Source organism: Tinamus guttatus, unplaced genomic scaffold (genome assembly GCF_059628265.1).
Source record: "Tinamus guttatus ecotype Peru unplaced genomic scaffold, ASM5962826v1 Tinamus_guttatus_pri_ptg000716l, whole genome shotgun sequence".
In the NCBI taxonomy this organism is placed as follows: domain Eukaryota; kingdom Metazoa; phylum Chordata; class Aves; order Tinamiformes; family Tinamidae; genus Tinamus; species Tinamus guttatus.
The window spans coordinates 1184296-1205167 of NW_028289250.1; the positions used below are offsets into that span (position 1 = coordinate 1184296).

The 20872-nt window shown below is 41.6% G+C and overlaps 1 protein-coding gene across 1 annotated transcript in view; it reads right to left on the reverse strand.

The window, feature by feature from the left end:
* PLEKHG1 (pleckstrin homology and RhoGEF domain containing G1) overlaps positions 1 to 20872 on the reverse strand; it is a 123420-nt gene that overhangs the window by 37801 nt on the left and 64747 nt on the right. The window contains exon 3 of the mRNA XM_088537060.1: positions 14093 to 14631. Coding sequence (XP_088393186.1) covers positions 14093 to 14631 — 539 coding nt within the window. The remainder of the gene's footprint in view (positions 1 to 14092; positions 14632 to 20872) is intronic.

Genomic DNA, 20872 nt, shown 5'->3' on the forward strand with positions numbered 1-20872 from the left:
CGTGAAAGCTCTGTCTCTGACCAAAAAGGCTTTAATTTATGTACTTATCAAACCTTCTGATTTGTAGTGTTGTAGCATGAGGAAAAAAATATAAATCGGGCAGGACCCAAATCCAGGTAGTGCAACATCTCTCAGCTCCTAGTTTTCTGATGCTTTCTGCATACCTGCTACACTGCTAAGGCAGCCCTTTCTCCCAGAATCACTGGGCCAAGCTCATGAGCCAGAATAGCCACCTCTTCAGTCCAACTCCACTCCATCCAATACAAATGCAAACCAGCAGCAAGTCAGATGTTTGTGCACAACAGGACCTGCTGAAACAGTTCAGTGGCCAGCACTGCCTGAACACTATTCCCCCCCTTTCTTTCCAGAAAGAAAAAGAAAAACAAAACTCAGACTAGTATAGAGTGCTAGCTGGAACCCCACTAAGCACACCAAACGTCCTGCTTACGATCAAACAGAAAGCTAGGACATAACTGTACATGAGGATAATTTCTATAACATGCTCCTCATTGCTAATTCTGATGGTTACATAGATGGTTATTATCTGTACACCACAAGCGCCATTTTTTTTACCCTTTTGTTTCCCATTTCTTTTCTCTCTCTCTCTCTGTTCGACAGCAATATATTTCAAATGTCTCACATGGCAAAAAAAAAAAAAAAAAGAAGTGTGCCCTCCAAAACAGGGAGCAGGACACTGAATTCTGGTCAGAGTAATGCACTGTTGCTATCAGACTACTGCAAGAACAGTTGCAACCTGTAGACTGAAGGTGCAGCTGTAAGCACCTTCTTGCATAACCTTCTTGCTCTAGTTCCTTTGGCTACATCAACAACAGACTTAAATCTTTTAAGTCAAATTCCTCTGTATCCCACAGCAAAGCCTTTCATCAGGATTTCTCCCTAAAACATAATTATCTCTATTGTCATCACCTTCTCTGATGGAAGGCAAGTTCACCAGTAGTGCAGGTTTCTTAGCAGGGTTTAGACACACCTGTTACAAAACATTTCACGCAGCCCAAATTAACACGCTGTTCTGCCTGCTCTTGTGCCTTCACCATCCATACCGTGCTCCTCTGCCCTTCGTAAGGAGGCCACACTCATCACTTATCTAGCGACAGCCTCCTGTTGACTGCAGCCATCTCTATCTTCCAAGAACAAGCGGGCTCACTCGATTGCTCTTAAAGCCACTTCTCACCCATCCCCTCACCATTTTCAGTCCTCCTGACAGACAGACATGACCCCACTTGAGAGGCAGAACTCCATACCTGCCGAGATAATTAGTGCCCTTAAGCTCCCACTTCTGAAATTCCCCTGTGAGAGCAGCAGCAGAAGTGGCAGCAGCTGCGCTTCAATCTCTTGCTTGTATTGACTCAACAGGAGAGAGGGGAGGAACTTTTCCAATGCTCTTTCCCCCAGCAGTGAGCAGCAGGTAGCAGCTCCCTGTGATAAAAGCACTAAATGGATGAGTAGCACAACCACTGCCTAGGCTGTGAGATTAGCCTTGTCCTGTTTACATGCACAGGTCTACAGCATGCAGTTGCTATAACTCCAATTCTTTACAAAATTAAACTGTGATATAGAAATAGAAGCTCTTTTCTCATTGCATTTTTCATTCTGTTCTTGGATATTTTTTTCTTTCATTTACTAATATACCAGCAAATTATAAGTATTTTTCTTAAACAGATAATACTGCTTTTACATAAGTACTTTTATAAAATACTGTTTATATAAACAAATAATGCTTAAGAAACACAATCAAATAGCAATACCTGACTTTTTAACCTTATGCAATCACATTGTCATACAGTGAGCTAACACAATTATTTTACCTATCTGAATAGTTTAAATAGTAAATTCAATCTCATTGTCATTAATATCTGAGGCATATTTTACTTCTGCTGCAGATATGCACATTAAACATGCCAGTAAATCAAATCTTAAAAGAAGTGCTTCTACTACCTATTGTCAAGGTAGTAAAAACATTAGAAAACATGTAAAAACATTAGAAAAATAAAGAATAAAAATACTTTAATCAATAGATGATTGCTTCAAAAATAAACAACAAACTTGCAGAATGAGATAGAAGGAACATGTCTTTCCACCTTCTATTTTCAGGGGAAGGTCACATTCTTTTTTGTTTTGCCTTTTTTCCTTTTTTGAAAAAACTCTGAAGGAGGAAAACCCTCATGTTAGCCCAAGCAACAGCAGGTCTGAAAGAGCAAGTTCTATTTGGAGCTACCTCACAGCCCTGTCACCAGCAGACAGCCAAAGCAAGGGTCTTTCCATGGACATCACAGACCTCAGAGCCCCAGGCAAAGCCACATGGCCTCTTCTGCTTCAGCACAAGGCAAGGAGGGTGTTCAGGGGGGCTCCGTGCACTTCTCATCCCCCTTCTCACTCCCTTCACCTTACCCAGTACCTCATGCCTAAAGCTGCCACCTGACAGTGCACTTTTGTTTATGACTGGCTTCCCCAGAATCAGCCAAATTACACCTATAATCAACTTAGACCCTACAGTAACAACACAGCAGGCATCGCGACACAGTAAGATGATACTCCAGTGACTGCACATAGAAAGGGCGAAAACTGATGGTGAGAGCACTTGTGGGAACACGATATGAAGAAAGACTAAAAATAGAGAAGCATATTGAAGTTTTTTTCCACTGATTAACATTGCTGAGTAAAGTGGTCATGACAGACTTCCCCATACGTTTTCCACAGTTAGGGGCCTGCAAACTTCTCTTCCAACAAAACATGGAAGAAAACGTGGAAGAAAATCCATGTAGCTGCCTTCCCCCCCCCCCCCGTTCAAAATAAGTGACAGACTTTCTAAAACCAACATAATTCACCTATCTTGCAGATGTTAATACACTGCCCCATTTAGATTATAAAAGATACTGAGGACTGCAAGGAGTGACCTCTGGTAGGTGTCCCCTCCCTCAGCTTTATCCACATGCATGGAAAGCCAGAGGGGGGGGGTGCATGTCAGCCAAAATTAGCAGGGAGCAATCCCTGAGCACTAACACTATGTCTACATCTCTAAAACACATTCTTTCTTTGTTTCAAACCATCTTTGAACAGTTGTGCCTGTGCAGCACAGAAGTACCTGCAAGCCAGTAGGGCCCAACAACAACGCGCATGAGATCGTGTCGCAGGACCTCCAGTTTCGAGAGCAGAGCTAGTCCCAAGAATTAACTAAAGCATCTGGCTGAAACACTTGGCAAGCGTGAAGCCTCTTGAGCAGTCCCCTGGCTACTGCCCTTAGGTCACCTGCAGGGACCTTGGGACAGGACAACAGTGGCCACTGTGCGTGGCTGGGGGGAGAACAATATTGTTTCCTACAGCTGTGACCCCCCCCTTTCATCACTTGCCATGTCCATAGTGGGATCCTCTGAAGCCAAATGCCAGTCAGTTTCCAGGGCCACGTCTGCACCACTGGCCCACAGCTCCTTTCCGGAGCGGGCTGCAGGAGACTCGGGCCAGTTTACCAGGAATGCTCCTTTTATTAAGCTCCCCAGCAGGTCAAAAAGTCTGACACCAGCCAATTCAGTGCTGAATCGCCTGCCTGCTTGGCTGCACAGCTTTTATGGACTTTGCAGAATTCACTAATTTTCACTTGAAAGAAAGATGCCCAAGGTTTAATAATATTCCCTTGGTCATCTGCTATCACCAGTTCTGGGAATTTCCTGCCAAATCTCCCATGCTGAAGAGACATCCTAGAAGACAGTCTCCTGATTAAATCAAGTTGTACTTGAACAGAGAGATGCTTGATTGCACAATGACAAGTTCCCCAAATTGTCCATCATCTATAAAGGTGATACAGGCAAATCTGGGAACAGCAGCTCACACACAACTCCACTTATAGGCTTCAGCACACCAGCTTAATGAATTTGCAATCCACTGATTAAAAACACACTCCATGCCTACCACCAGACATAAGCCAGCCCCAGCTGACAAACCACAAGCCCTTTTGGGGCTTTTTGCCCCAAAGCTGACACTCAGCATCATTACTGAAGATGGCACATTAAGAGAGAAATTCCAAAAGCAGGATGGAGCCTGGGACAATATGCTGTCAGTAGCTTAGTGACATTTCAGTTAAGGACTATGTGAGACCACAATCTGACTTCGTAAAGACTACAGAAAACACAGGAAAAAAAGAGCCACAGTAATGTTTTTATTTGCCATCTTCACTAAACAGCAATTAGGATGTCAAATAGCATGTGGTCACTGGGCATATAAAGAAAGTACTCTGCAGTTTTCTGCATCTAGGGTGCCAATTAAGTATCAGTAGGAATCATAAGCACTGTCTTAACAACCCCAACACTAAAATACACACACACACTTAGGAGTGTGTAACACCAACAAGTTCTACAAAAACTCAAAGTTCTTCAGGGCATAGACATCAAGGCGCCTCAGCTGGTTTGATTTTAAACTTTTATTCCACAGTCAACAAAGAGAATCAAGTCTTATAAATGAGGGTCTCTCAGGAAACAAAAACCCTAGTCCTGTGCTGCAAACCTTTGCCCTGTCAAATAATTTTTCCCCAACCTATAAAACAATGAAAGATAACATTCTTAAAGGATATCTTAATATACTTACATGTAAGGTGAGCCATTTCAGAAGTGATTTTTTTTATTTTTATTTTTTAAAAAAAAAACAGAAGGGCACTTAAACAATTTCTTTACCAAAGAATAAAAATGCAAACCCTGCCTTATGGAGAAAATCTGCACACATGCTAAAAACATATATATATTATTCCCACTAGCCATATAATCCCAGAAATTTATGAATGGATGTTATTAATATATGAACAACAATAAAACTGAAGTTTCTAGCAGTGGGTGTTTTCCAAAAGAAATCTGAGAAAGGTCTTATTTGTTAAAGGGTCTTCTCATGAAATAAAAATTAAAAAATAATAAGAAAAAGCTACCTTCACACCTTAATCCCTGGGAGTGGTAAATGAGGAAAAGAGGAAGACACTACTAGTGTTTTTTAAGCCTTCAAGTTTAAAGGATTTGGATCACTAAAAGAACAGTGTTCACTAACAATAATATTTAATAATAATGATGTAAAAAAATCAAAAGTAATTTTCATGGACAAGAAAAGAAATGACTATTACATGCAGATAGAATTCCAAAACATATGGTCTGGTGGAAAAGTCTCAGAACTCTACGCAATCATTTCCAAGTTTTGGAATTTCTCTTCAAAAATCCCAATCATTCTGCAGCAGTGCCTAATCTTGTTAAATTATTTTAAATCTTTATTGAAAGCTTTTGAAGCCTAAGCCTGCACTTTTCCCTCGTTGTTCTGCTCCCACACTGCCGCCTCCCCATTTGCTATCCACCTTCTGTAAACCTGCTTTCCCTGAATTGCAGCACTGCCCTTGCGTTGCAAGGGAGCAAATGAAAGCCAGAGAGCAGAGGTTAACGTATCTACCTTCTGTAGCTTCCTAAACTCCAAAGGGGCTGCATACACCCCACTAAGGGGTAATGCAACCTCATGCTCCAACCTCAGTTCAGTTACAGGAGCGAAGTTTCACTCTCAGAATTCTCTTGTGTGCCACAAAAAGCTCTTTTCAGTGGTGTGTCTCATAGTTAACTGTTTTTTAGTTTTCACCTTACCTTCCCCCTTGAAAAAGAAAAGAATAAAGCTCTTCGGAACCAAAGATTGATTGACTTTTGCTCTTTTGCCTACACTCATTTACATTTAGAAAGCATTTAGGAGGCTCCAAACAGAGAGCTCGGTTGAGCAATTCACCCAAGGCTTTAAGAAAAGCGAGTACAATAGCAGCTGCAGTCAGTCTTTTCAAGAGAAAAGTTCTATAGTTCACTGGAACAGCAGCAGCCACCCCTGACACTTATCTTCCACCGAAGGCTTTTTTTTTTTTTTTTTTTTTTTTGGATGCCTGCATTTTATGGACGCCTCATTTATAACAGCAGTATAATGCACTCTTCCACGCAGTCCAAACACGTGCTTGTTTTAAGGTCACCTCTACGTATTGTTATATATTTGTATTGCCATAGCGAATGCAGTCCCAGTCATTTACCGAACCTGTGCAATCACATGACAAAGAGACAGTACCTGTCCCAACAAGTTTCTACAGTCTAAGTATAAAATAAGAGAGAGAGCGCGCAACTGGATAAGTACCAGACAAAGTACAGGTAAAGAAAACACCAGCAGTAATCACACTTTATTCAGGGTCTTTCAAACACTTAGAAACACGCTGAATAAAGAACACTGATGAAACTTGCTAGCAGAAATAAGACTGAGTAGTAATAAAGCATATAAGAAAAACATGCATCTTTATATATAATCATGGCTTTATATATTTTGTGTTAGTTTACAAATAGCTCCTTGCTCATGCTCTAATGTACCACTTCCTTTTGACCACATAAATTGCTTGTTATTTTTCATTGTTCGCAGTATGAATTATACCTCCTGCACAACTTTGACATAACCTTTTCCAGACTCCAGAAGCCTTTTTTTTTTGTGCCAGAAAAAATGGGTGAGGGAAAGGTGGGTTTTTATGTTTTCCCATACTATAGGAACTTCCCATACATACTTACTTACAGTACCTGCATACTTCCCATACTATAGGAAGCTTAGAACACATAACTGGCAAAATATTTTCATTTGGGATTTTTGAGATTGAGGGACAGCTTCACCTGAAGTTACACAAGCATGAGCAACAGTTTGTGGATGCTTCTATCATTTTAGGTTACTTTGGGATGTTTAATATGGCTCACATCCAGAAAGAAAGAATTCCTCTGGGAAATACTTTCTTTGTGAGGGTGACAGAGCCCTGGAACAGGCTGCCCAGAGAGGCTGTGGGGTCTCCTTTTCTGTGGGGTCTCCTTTTCTGTAGATCTTCAACACCCGCCTGGATGCCACCCTGTGCCATGTGCTCTGGGTGTCCCTGCTGGAGCAGGGAGGTTGGACTGGATGGTTTCTAGAGGTCCCTTCCAACCTCAACCATTCTGTGATTCTGTGAAAACTGTCCTACTGCCCGAAAAGAGGTCCAGTCTACTTCAGCTGTTCCTCAAAGGTAGCCAGATCAGCTGTTCACATCTGTTTAATAACATACCTAGCATTATTAGACACCTCATCCTTCAGTCTCCAGTGTGGATTATAATCCTGTTTTGTTTTGTTTTTCCTTAACTGCCATCAAAACAAATCACAAATGTTGACCAGTGCAGTTCTCCAATACTGCTACTCCCAAAGTTCTTACAGATTTTGTAGGTAGAACACAGTTTCTCCTCTAACTTACACTGCTGAAACTCTGGATAAAGTCCACTGACTTCAAGAAGGTCTTTCAGATTTGTACCAGGATAGTCAAACAGAATTTAGTTTCAACTATCACATCTCAGTATTACTAGAGGAGAGAGAGAGACAAAGAAAAGACAAAGAAAAGTTTGAAGTCTTAGGCCACACTTCCCACAAATAATTGATCAGAATTTGACACAGCTCTTCCTCCACAAAAGCAAACACAAGTGGTGGGAAAGCTCATCAGGCCAAAGCATACTAAATACTAATCATAGCTTTAAAAGGTACCAGTGTCATTATCATAATACTTGCTTTGCAAGTAATTTAAATCATTCACCCAAATCTTCTGAAAATGTAAACTGATCAATTCAGACGGAACACTGGCGAACTAATGGAAAGCTAATCTGTTTTTAACTGGCTTTTAAAGCCTTAGCAAAACAAATTTCCAAGTAAGGATAAAAGGGGACAGCAGCACCAGGAATCTCATTCTGAACAGTATTGCTTTGCTTTCAACCCCAGCTGAATGCCTTTGCTCTCTGTATGGGGCAGGCTGGATGCCTTGAGGTGGCCCCACAGAGGAAGAAGAGAGGCGGTTTCTAAAGCAGGGCTAAAAAGCATGCGGCCGTCACCTGCGTGTCCTCTTTGGTCCTGCAGAGAGAAGACAAGTAAAGGAAGCGCGGCAGCAATGCTCTGGAGACACGGACTCTCTAAACTGCAGTGCCTATACCCGAAGCTGAGGTTCTGCCCCCTACACAGCTTTATGGCTGCTGTTATATACTCTGCCATTAGCTTTTGATCTTAATGCACTCAGAAATACTAACTGTGAGACCATACATTAGCACTCCTCATATTGAGTGAAATAAAAGTGCTGGAAAACCAAAGAATGCCATCATTACTGTCTGCTCATCATAGCAGTCCCATAAAACTCAGGTACTTAACCCAGGAGGCACCAGCACCTCCTCTCTTCTCAACAGCATTCAAGAGATTTTCCTTTGAAGCACTCTGAAATTTCTTATCTGCAAGACTTAGAGACAGGCAGCTCCACTAATGACCCTTTTTTGCTGAACTCTGCATTATGAAATAGGGGCGCTCTTCCAGCTCTGATATTTTCACACACAGCAACATGAAAAGGTGCCTTCTTCAAGCCTGGAAGGAAGTGGCAGTTACAGAAAAATTGCAAACAAAAAGGGGAATTAAGTATAATGCTTATTGCTAATGCTAATAATACTTATTAAGTATAATGCACTAGCTATATGGGGACTCCCACATTTTGAACATAAATAATCTTCTCAGAGTTATGCTATCCAAAAGCAGGTGGACACACAGTTACACTTTTACTAACACATCACAAGAAGTGATAATGTGCACATGGCAATCCTCCAACCTTCAGAGCACACACAACACTAAGTGCCTAAAACATAAGAGGCATCCTCTAAATACAGGAGAAGGCAGGAGGAGGCAGGAAACCTGAACAATAAAGCTCAGATACTCGCTTCCTGTCAGAAGAGCTTCCCTTAATCATTTGTGGCAAATCACTACCAATAGCACGTGTCCAGTATCTCCATTCACAGGACTTGGCCCTACCTCCCTCAAGGGGTTTATAAGTTTGCTAGACTTTGCATGCAAGATTTCCTTGCATGGAAATCTTCATCCTAGAAACCTGCCTCTTTGCTGAACTGTTTTAGCCAATTTCAACAAAAGCATTCCCCCAGGCCTTTTCATGAAAGCGCTGATTTTTATTTTTTTTTTTTGGCTCATGTTGAAAAATTTTGGTGACCTTTCCCCTGAGACAACAAGCACCCCCAGGCTGACTAGCAGGGACATGAACCATACCCTCCTATTTCAAGGATGGGTAGTAGCAGACCGGAGCATAATGGAGACTTTGTTTTGCGGAGCATGCCTTCTGCTATCTGGATGCAAATCTTCCCATATATGACTGTACTGAAAGGAAAGGTGGGAGTATAGAGAAAGGAAATCCTCACATATTAGTAAATATCCAACAGAAGCTTCTAGTAGTGGTATTTCACATGCCTCTGCTCAGGCCTCAGTAGGTGTTAACCCACAACTGCCACTCTAGGTTGCTCTAAGTCACACCTGGTTCAGATCTGCTTCTCGGGAGCCAAGGGAGGACACAGGCTGTTCCTACACCTCAGTGACCCTACACAGGTTTCATGCAACGTGCTTCTGTGCAACCTGTGCCGCTGCAGGACAAGGGACACAAAAGTGCTCTCCAGAAAGATGGGAAAGAGAAAACAGGAACAAAAGGCATGATGGACACCAGAGATTGCATATTAGCAGAACATAGAGAACAGAAAAACTAGGAATGATGATGAAGGAATGTTGCCAGGAGACCAAATTGAACATGAAGCTGGTGTACAGAGGGAGAACTAGAGCAAACCTGGCAAAAAGGTTGTGACAAGCTATTTGAGAGAACGAGGGAGAGGGAGAGGGAGAGGGAGAGGGAGAGGGAGAGGGAGAGGGAGAGGGAGAGGGAGAGGGAGAGGGAGAGGGAGAGGGAGAGGGAGAGGGAGAGGGAGAGGGAGAGGGAGAGGGAGAGGGAGAGGGAGAGGGAGAGGGAGAGGGAGAGGGAGAGGGAGAGGGAGAGGGAGAGGGAGAGGGAGAGGGAGAGGGAGAGGGAGGAGCAATGACTCAGAGTGTGGAAAAGGGAAAGATTTAAAAGATTTTTCTCATGGAAAGTGAGAAATCATACAAGGAAATAAGATGTCGATATAGACTGACAAGGGTGGGGAGGAACCAGGATGCGATTACTGGCAGAATACAGAGAATAAATGGGCAGGAAAGCTGTAGACAGAAGACAGTGTGGTAGAGGAAGAGAATAGGCGTTTCCAGGTAATTAGGGCTTCAGTGAAGAACTTCAAGTATTAAAACAAAAAAGCAGGGCTGGAGAGAACAAAAGTTCTGGAAAAGAAGGAGCTCAGGGAGATGAAATAGCATAGGAGCTTGGAATGGGCCACTACGGATGATTCAAAAGTGATGGAGTGAGAAGTAGAGAACCTTGTACACAGAGAAGTCGACTCCTAGATTTGAGGTGAAGCTTCCCAAAGCTGAGCATTCCATTGTATCAAATACACAGGCAATGCGCTGACAAAAATGTGTTCCCTTTTTTCCCCTCTAGTCACTGGCCTAGGTAGATGCCAACAGCTTTTTATTGATACTAGACACTGCTTAGATCTAATGGCAGACATTTATGCAGTGGACCTGAATGTTCTCAACCTCTTCATGTTGGCTATAAGAGGGAATTTGATGGAACGTGCTGGATAAATGCACTATAAACAAGTGAGTCTGGGTCCTGAAGAGGGAAAATCTGCAGTTCTTGCTGGCAGGTATACTGGTCAAGGCATGACACAAGCAGGAAGTCCAGATATGGTAATTTTCCATCACAAACTTGCCCAAAACACACTTGAAGTTGCACTAATTCAAAATTTTAATTACTTTCAATAGATCACCTGATAAAGCACACCAAACAACAGAAAGGTTCACTCGCTCCCTATGATAATGCTTGCCTGTGCAAGAATCACAGTTGCATTCATTTAAAATAATTAATTCAACCATGCTTCCAGGTCATATACAAAATAGCTGCATTAACTAGAAAATCTGGTGGTTTTTAAGCATATCCCAGGGTGGGAGTAGCCACACAGTGTCTATACAGCCTCCCATTGCTCATCCTAAATCACTGAAATACTTTTCACCAACAATCTAAAAGAAAGCTGGAGAATCTCAGCAGGTCTCCAGTATCAGTTAAAGATCACATCAGCTGTGCACAGTGAAGTCCCTTCTAACTCCATCCAACAGTTTGCTGCTTTGTTAAGATCAAAGACCAAACAGATGCTTAAAAGCCAATGGGAAACTTTTCTCTTTTTAATTTAACATGGCTAGATCAAAGTCACCAAAAAGGTGAAATTTTCCGTTCCTCCATTCAATCCATTGTCTTTTATACTCAGTATTGCACTGAGTATACAGGCGATATGTGGCAAGGACATTTGCCCAAAGTCTTAGTGAATGTACCTGGCATAAGATGAATTGCATCAGAAGCTCTATATAATTTCATACAGTCTATGCTAGTGAGCCATTTGCGTAGCTGCAAGTTACTCCTTTTGCTCTGTGGTCAACATTACTTCCTTGACGGGGCTGCACTTCTCTGCCTCCTATAGGTGCAATGTCATAAGGGCTTAGGTATATGAATAAACAAAAGAGCTTGGAGATATATTTCAAACAAACATGCTTTTCTAAGCACTAGAGATTTGGCATGTGGATTAATGCCCATAAGTTTTGAACATCTAGTCTAGAACATCTTGGTTCCAGACTATAACATGTTTCAAAGTGCTGAAAAGAACTCAAGAGAACACGTCCCTTTTATGGATGATTTTGCTGCCTACAGAGAAGGTACTGTCATCAAATCACCACCACCTGGAACCAAACTCAACAGACTATTGCTTTGCAGGCTGTGAGTATTTTGAGATCTGCACCAACAGTTCTCAGCTAGGGGTAGGGAGCAATTAAATTAATACTTGTTCTTTGCTTCCTTTTTGTTCTTATATCATCTTCGTAGTCTTACAGCTCCTCAGTTTGAGCTCTTTGTACTTGAATTGCCTTGCTTTCCCCTTGTCTCCTGACAGGATTATTTTTAGTTTGTGTGCATAAGCTTCTGCTGTGTTGTAGTCCATTACAAAACTCCCCAGAGAGCTCTAGTTCCACTCTATTTCATACTGCCCTCAACTTTCCAGTTCCTGGGTTTGCTCTTATTTCCTCATATTGTTTTTCTCTAATAATTTACTCACCCCACTTAATATTAGTTTACTTACTTATGCTTTCTTCCACCAGCTCCCACCCTTCAGTTCCCATACCCTTCCTAGGCAGCACTCGCCCTCTGACCTTCCCCCAGCTCCCCTTTTCCCATTCTCATCCCAATTCCTAACAAGCTGCCAAAACCTGACCCATGTTTATTTAGAAAAAAAGACAGATTGTGCTGCTTCCCTTCATCTTATTTTGGCTCTGTGCCAGTTATCTGTCTGCCAAACTAAATGGCCTCAAGTCACAGAGGCTCAGATAATCAAAATCCTCAAAGGCTGCAGCACTCCTACAAATGTCTGGAGTCTTCCCATCTTCCCACAACCACCACCCTTAGTTGGGTAAATCACTGCAGTGTTGCCAAGGTGACTTATTAAGAAAGGAATTCTGAAAAATGCGTGAAAATAGATGTTTCCAAACGCACTTCCCTCCCCCGAAACCAAGTGAAGAACATGCACAGGCTGAGGTAGCTGGTCCCTTCCTGTCCTCTTCATAGGGAAAGAAGCTCCTTTGAAGCCCTTGGATCCTCAGTACCTACCTAAAAAAATCCTGTTGCCAATTACATAATCTCTCAGATAGGCTGCTAAAGCCACACAAAGTTTTCAAGATTCCTGATTTATTAGATGCAGTACATGCTTTGGCATTTCACAGGTAAGCTCCCAAAGTTCCTTCATTAATTTTAAGAGCTCATTTACTCCACATTCACAATAGTGATGCTTAAAGTGTTCCTAGCAAGCATCAGCTAAGATTATGTCAATAATAGTTTCCAGTTTCTCAAGTTGCATAATTTACTGCAGAGGGGAAGCAATGAGGGATGAAGTTTTCAGAAACACGCAGGTCATGCCCAGTGAATGGTGACTATGTATGCAGGCAGCCTTGCTTCAGTAGCATATGACAAACAGTCTTTAACACTACCAAAATTAAACTTAAGCAAAAACTGACTTTAGTGACACAGCAGCAGCTGTAGAAATGAAGATGGTTCTGCATAAAGGCTTCTTTGTGAGAATATTTTAGGGGGAGGTTTGGAAGGGAAATGAACACATGCATCTGTGTGATCAAAGACTTGGCCTTTTCCTCTTTATTGAAATTCTGTATGGTATTGTGGGGGTAGCAGCTGACTTGTATGTTCTTTTCCAGACTAGCACATACAGCTACCTAAAACCATTTACTGTAGATACAGTACACTACAGATCCAGCTGTCAGGAATTCCTTTTTTGTGGGTGCTGGTATCACACATGTAGGTTAAGTATGTAAAGAACACCAAGCGACTTGCTTATAGTCTTCATAAACACAAATGAAGATGATAGGGATGGGCACAGTTAAAGTACCTGAAGCAGAACAATCTGCATAAAGGATAAGGACACATTCCCAGTACTAGAAAGGAATACTCAAAGACATTGTTGGGCTGGGGACTAAACAAAAACTGCACTCTACCAGCAGATGCCACAGTCATCACCCTTTCAGAATTAAAGAGAACCAATTTGATTCTATAACAGTGAAAACAATAGGGTTTTCCATCAAATACGTAAGCCATATTTAATACTACAGGCCCAGGACTGGGAGTGAACAGCCTATAGCTGTCAGATTGCACAAAAGGGAGAAAGAAAAAGGCAAGAAAGGACTTGCAAGACTAGTAATTTTTTTTTTTTTTGGGGGGGGGGGGGGGAGGGCCAGAATCTAAGAGGGAGACCCTTCAGATAAAGCAGTAAAAGGAATGTGGAACTACACGTAAAGAAGCTGTCTCCTACTTGCTCCTTGCTCTATTCCAGGAAACAGGATTGTACATTTCTTTGTAAACACACAGTACTGCACAGTTCACCAAGATGTTTTTGTCTGTTACTTCTTCATGAAGTGATAAGAGCTTACGTTTATCTAAGCAAATAGAAATTACAAAATAAAAACAATCATGCTAATTTACAAGGGGTCTACCCACAAACGCCAACTGCACTGTCAAATCTGCCTGTCTCAGTGTAAAATGAGAAACGATATAAAATAGGCACTCCATTCTAATCAAGAATCCTACCTTTACGATGCTTTTTAGATCCTGCACGTACATTCTCTCTGTCTCCAAAATCTCTTGGACAACCCTGTCTACGTAGAGGAGCTTGGGACTGGTAGGCTCTGTGGTCAGGGACATTGCACAGTTCTTGCCTGCTCCTTTTGGTTCTGCTTTCCTTGGCATGCTCGGCCTTTTTTCCAGGCTTTCCTCAGTCTCCTGTTGCTCTGCTGGGGTGTTCTTGCGTGGCTTGCTGCTGGAAAACCGCCTGGCTGGGACGAGTTCTAGCTTGATGGCCCCCGTTTCTTTATCCTGGCTAAACAAGCCCAAATGGCTATTGGAAACCAAGGTCATTCTGCTTCCAAAGGAACAGTGGCTGTCCCTGGAGGAAGCAGAGGAGGAAGTGGAGCTGAAGCTGACAGGACGGTCACTATCCGATAGTTCCATGGTTTTTCTTTCACAGTAATGGAAAGGTCTGTTCTCCTTGTGCAAATCTTCCCTTTTTGCCTTGGAGTCAAGGGCCTCTGTCACAGACGGTAAAACTTCAAGAGGCAAATGGAAACCATCTGAAAAAAATAAATATGGAGAAGCAGATTCACTTCTGTTGTCCATATAACAAAAGAGCTAGAAACAGACATGTTCAATGCTTAGCATACGGATGTAACATAGAGCAACTTTATACAGAAGACACCCAGAATACCATGGCTTTGCCTATGGCAGCTCTAACGCACTGCAGGCAAAGCACACTGCCCAGGCACAGCACACTGCCTGCTCACACGCTTCCTTCCAGGTGCTGGGCTTGCCATCGGCGTGTGCACTGCACAGGAGAGAAAAAAGACCCAAAGAGTTCACCTAGGGTTAAAAAAGTGGTGGGAAGAGTCCTCGCTTGCTCCAAGCTGATCCTGGTCTGGAAGGTTTGAAGGTGTAAAGAATTGTGCTCATGATATGTAACAGGATCACTGTCAATGCTGCAGGCCAACACAGTCAAACAGAAACTGAAACCAGCTATCCATTAGAGCTTGCGGTGGCTCCTGCAACAACAGCAGGAGTCTGAAGTTACACTCAGTTCAGAGGCATCATCAGAATGATTTCCAGTAAGAAAAAAGAAATTAAAAACAGCTTCAAAAAAAAAAAAACCCCACAGGAAGTAATACTGCCAAATAATTCATTTTTCTATTGGGAAAATAAGTTGTTCTGAATCTGTTCAACTCAAGCTAGATTGTTATCTCTTTCAACTGGCCCACAGCTATTTTTTATATCAGTACAAAGTAAGGTGCCTATCTTTCTGTCAGTACATCCAGTCTACTCACTTTTTTATTAGCCAGTTTGAAAAAAAAAAAAAAAAAAAAAAAAACAACAAAAAAACCCACAATATTCAGGATGCAAGGCATATATGTCCCTAGCCAGTTTTGGTATGAAGCACCATGACAATTGGTAAAGCCAGTTACACTAGAGGTAAATTGAATTCAAAGAAGGATCTGTTTCACTAAGTTGTGTCAACCCAGATTTTTTCATCTCAAAATCAAAAAGCTTTAGAGTATCTATTCTGTGAAAAATGTAAGTTGGTGACAATTTTTCATGAGAAGAAATATTGAAGCTACTGATGCAACAGTAGCTTAGTCTTTCCCCTACCCATGACCCCTGCTTTTCTTTTTCTTTACTCTAGTGACAACTATTTTTCAAAAAACACATTGGCAAATAGCATTTTAGATAGCAGTTTCAGTTAGAAAACCAATAAAGCTGCAAATTAAGCCCACCCACCATTTAAAATGGCCTTTCCTAAACTAAAACAGATTTTTTTTTTCCCTTGTGGTAGCAAAACCAAAGTCTGTAACACTTCTGCTGCTGCTCTTGGTCTGTGGATAGGAAGAAAATCATTCAACAAATGAATTGCAAAACAAATTCATACATTCAAACCAATCTCTGGTCTTAAAACAAACAAGTGAACGACAAAAAGATCCTATTCTTTAAAAATAAAAACACCAAAAGCAAACAAAAAAGCCAGAAAAAGGGTTATTTGGCCTATGTTGAACATGTAAGATTTTTATTTGTACATTGGTATTTAATACTATCATTACGTGACGATGGCATTAGCTTTCTCTTAAGGGAATAATGCCCTCAAGGTAATTCATGGAATTAACAATAGACACTAGAGCCTAATCTGTTACCTGGGGCACAGTGTGGCCATTAGATTAAAAACTGATTTCACCCCTCCACCCACATATCCCTAAATATATATACACACCTATTATCCCACAAATATCTCTATATAAGAGGTTTTATCTTAAAGTGTATGACCTTTCAGTTTCCTCCCCGCTTTTTGCACCCCCCCCACCACCACCCCAGGAAAGTTATATTATTAAAAGTTTTTTGAATAAACAACAACAACAAAAATATTTAAAACTGAAGCAAAATGGGTATGGACAAAGATATTTGCCTTCCTATTGCTTGTGATAAGAAAGTATGCATTTTTGATAAGGAAGAATGTATTTTGTTATCAGCTTTGGATCATTTTTCAAGTTCAGTTAGAAAGCACAGAGTAGCTGGGCAGATGTAAACCCCCTTGAAAAATGTACAGGATAAACAAGATAACAGGAATACCCTTCCGCTAACTTCATCCAAGAGATTTTTCTAAAATTACACGACAAAGAAACACCTGATTAGCTGCGTTTAGTGGGAAAATAAAAGGTTTTTGTTACATTCCATTACTCCATGCTCTTTTCTTCCTGTTTTACTGATATGTTGTCTGCCTTTCAGATAACCTGAAGACATTAATATGTAATATTTGCTTTGCAAACATTGCAAAGCTCATACATATAAAACCAAACAAAACGGTTCCGGTCACTGAAAATGAATAAAAATATTTTTATACAACATACTTGTATGCAGAAGCTATAGGTGCTTTTTAACATGTCTTTATAAAGAGAAAAGAAAGAAGAAATTAAAACCACTACTCCACCATATTCTCTTTCCTTGCTTAACGACAATTTTGTTACCTGTTAAAAACGCAAGGATCAGTTTTGACAGTTTAAACGTGGTGCCTCCTGCATTCTCATGTATTCTCCTGTCTTTGGTAAAGCTCCAGGCACCTGGTAGGCAAGGGAAGTGTCAGCCACAAGCATGTGACTCAGGTCCCTCCATTTCCATACAAATCATTCTTCCCATGCCCCTACATAAGTTATACCAAGCAAACCATTTTGTACTCAGAATTCACCCTTGACTACTTCCCTCAAATTATGCTTTATTCAAATTTATTCTTATTACTTTTAGACAAGTCCAAACTGGCCATTTGGCCTTCCTGCAGAGATATTTTGGCTAAAATTGTGCCCAGTAGGTGCCTGGTCAGTGAAACAAGTGTCGGAAAACCCCCACAGACATCGTCCAGGGCCTGACATTCCTTCAGCCTGAGCACCAAAACTGAGCTCCCTCCAGCCAGCTCAAAATGCATCTCAGTTTCACAGATGCTGCCTGGGAAGCTCCGCACAGAGGCACAAGAAACCTGACGGGGGATTTTGGCATGATACAAAACCAGGAAACAAACTACTTCCCTCAACTTCCAAGCACTGTAACAAACACTGTGCATCCTGCCAGTTCAAGCTCAAGCTTTGGGACAAGCCCTGGCTCTGTCTATCTCTGAATTCGTCTGGGCTGCAGGTAACCGCTACAAAATCTTAAACCCTCTGCAATAACGCAGGAGGAAAAAGTTTTCCTTAAGTTTTTCATCTCACCTTCAAGACCATCCTGTGGGCCAAGGCAGCGCTACTCCTGCTGCTGCAGCCAGGACCAGAGACACTAGGTGATTTCTCCAAAGTGGAGGATCATTGGAAAAGGTAGAAACTGAACCCCCTTCATTGTCATGGTCACTTTCCCATCCTTCGTTGCCAGGTTAACATCAGGATTTTCACAGCACTGACACAGTATTAGTGCAAAAGAGTTTCTCATCAACTGCCTGAACTTTGTACCTATTGACTGGTGAAAAAACTACAAAGCAGTAGATGGAGGGAGAGGGGAAAGCGCCTCCCAGGTTGGTCTCAACATGCCATAATAGCAATGGCTGTCTTTTCCTGGTGGCACCTCTGAAAACATTGTGACCTCTTACAAATTTCTGTCTTTAGTTCAAACCTCTCATGAAAGGCAAATTCACTTCTTGGGCTCCTCAAGAGCCTAATTTACAAGGAGCTACCCTTCTCTTCCCTTCACCCTCACCCCAGTTTCAACAGTATCACAAAGAGTTAGGTATATTTATCTTAAAAACAATTAAATAAATAAAATTAAAAATCAGGCTGTAAACAGTTTGTAATTCTAGGTATCACCAAATCTTCTCAGAAGTATGTACTTTGTGTTACATCTTTTACTCCCTGACCCACATCTGGCCTGGTTCACGACTTATTTTGTTAGATACTCTTTTGTTTGCTGAACCTTTCCGTAAAGCAGCAAAAATAACATTGAGAACTGTTATGACTCGTGAATAACGGTATTTAACTCAACAGGGGGGTGGGGAGAGAGACGATCTTCAATTTGCCTGCTTCAATTAAGGCACAACAGTAATCGCTTGTTAGTGCGGCGCCGAGGGGAGGATAATTGCATATTTGTCCGGACTCACAAAGAAGCGCGCTCCCTGAACAAGGTCACTTCTTGTTTGTGCCCTTGCATAGATTCAGCCTCCCCCGTCCACTGCAGACCTCCCTACCCCCTCCATCTCCCTCCCCAAAATGCAGCCCCCGTGCCAGCATGGCACAACGGGAGACACCAGCAAAAATAACAACATGCACCTATCCGCAGTGGTGCAAGGGCAAGAGGGACCTGCACGCCACCCCAGCAGGCAACTGCAGTGCTAGTCAGCGCATGAAAATCACGTGGAGAGCAAGTTTCTCAGCATATCTAATGTCTTCCGCACTCACTCATCAGTAAGTGCATATGTTTCTGTCATTTGCTATTCTTTAATATATTGCTTCTTCCTACAGCTATTTTCATAACAATGATAAATGGTCTTCCATTTTCTCCATAGCTTTGGCTACTCTAAAACATGAGCATGCAATAAGAGAAAGTGCTTTGAGTCAGTGTTATAATTAGATTCAAAGACCCCCAGCCCTGTCTAAATTTAGATGTTTATTTCTCCAAGTTGTTTACAACATGTGACATTTTAATGTGTAATGCGTGACTAAAAACTTGCAAGTCATTTATATTCATAATTACTGTTGTTGCCTTTCTTCTATTATGAAAAAGGCCACCTAAGATGTAATCTACAAAGTCAATATTAACACAGAAATTACAAGCTTCACATCCTCTGAAAGTTTGGCCAAATAAAAGTGATGAGACTACAAGAAACCTTTCCCTTGTTTTGAAATATGTTCACATTTCAAATAAACCAATTAGGTGGTAGATACAAATAAGCAGGACCGTTTAAAGCAATTCCAACATTCAATACCAAATTCAATTACTGCAGTGAAACTGAAAACATAAGCGTTATGCATCTGACTGAAAAAGGTTAAAAAGCATTCCCTACAATAATCCCCACTACAGCCTTCTTAAATATACTCTCCATATCCTCTGCTTTGAATAGTCCTAAGGGAAGGCCATTTTTTCCCCCCAACTAAATTCTGAGCATTAGCACAGGTCATTTCTAAAACTAACCTCCTCTGTGAACAAAATCACATTAGAGAGCTATAATTTTTGCAGGATTAGATCTCTGCATATCATGAATTCACTCTTAGCTGTCACATACAATATCTTGCCAAGTACTTTAACTGAACTTTGAGCAACAGAAATTCCATTTATTAGCAATCTTACAAGGAAAAAAATGTATCAACCAGTGCGCCGCTGTCAAATGACTCCCCCAGCCATGCAATACTTAAAGCAGAATAGCCTCTGTCATAACGAAGCACGCTAATGTCCAAGCGCGTTACTGCAAGGGAAAATCCTCTGCGACAGTATCTCACCACTGTGGAATGTCTCTGGCTCCTTGCTCAGAGAGCAAACAAGCCCTCGCTCTGTTTCAAATCCTCTCGGAGCAGCCCCCAGCTTACCTGTGTAACAGCGGGGAAGCGCACGCTCTGCCTTCAGCTGTTCCACAATTACCTCATTGGGCACGCAGGTAAAACGAGAAGCTCTTGCTAGTCCAAACAGCTCCTCCGCCAGAAATATTGCATGAGTCAGCTTTTATCTATCACAACCCTAAACACAAAGGCTTTAGAGAAACCTGATTCACAACTTTCTCACTGCCTTTTTCCCAGCGCACCGGCAGCCTCCAGCATTGCCGGGAGCCTTAAATGAAACATGACATCACTCGGCTCAGGGACGGGACAATGGACATGGCTGTGGGCAACTTGCAGCACACACTTCACTGAGCAACACCCAGGAACTTCCATTTTTCCAGGCATGGTGCTATAAAAACACCACACACAGCCCACACTTCCATGGTGGCTCTTACGCTTTGCCCCTTGATTTGAAGGCAATATTGATAAGCATGCAAAGCAAATATTTCACAATAACATCAAGGGATGTAGCTGTATTTATGTTAGAAACTCCCTCAAGCATGCAACACTAATTAAATAGGATCATTCTGGATCCTACATACACATAAAATCAAAAATAGGCTTTTGCAGTGCCTAGCTTTTTTTTTTTTTTTTTTTTTTAAAAAAAAAAAGGCGGGGGGAAGGAGAGGCTTTTAGAGAAAAGTGCTAAAACCATCAGATTCTCTGTGCTACATTGCAGAAAATACAATAAAAAAAATGCATGGGCAGGAAAAGGGACAAAGAGAGGCAAAACAGAAGAAAAGACATGAAGAAATAGAGTGGGTCTAACACA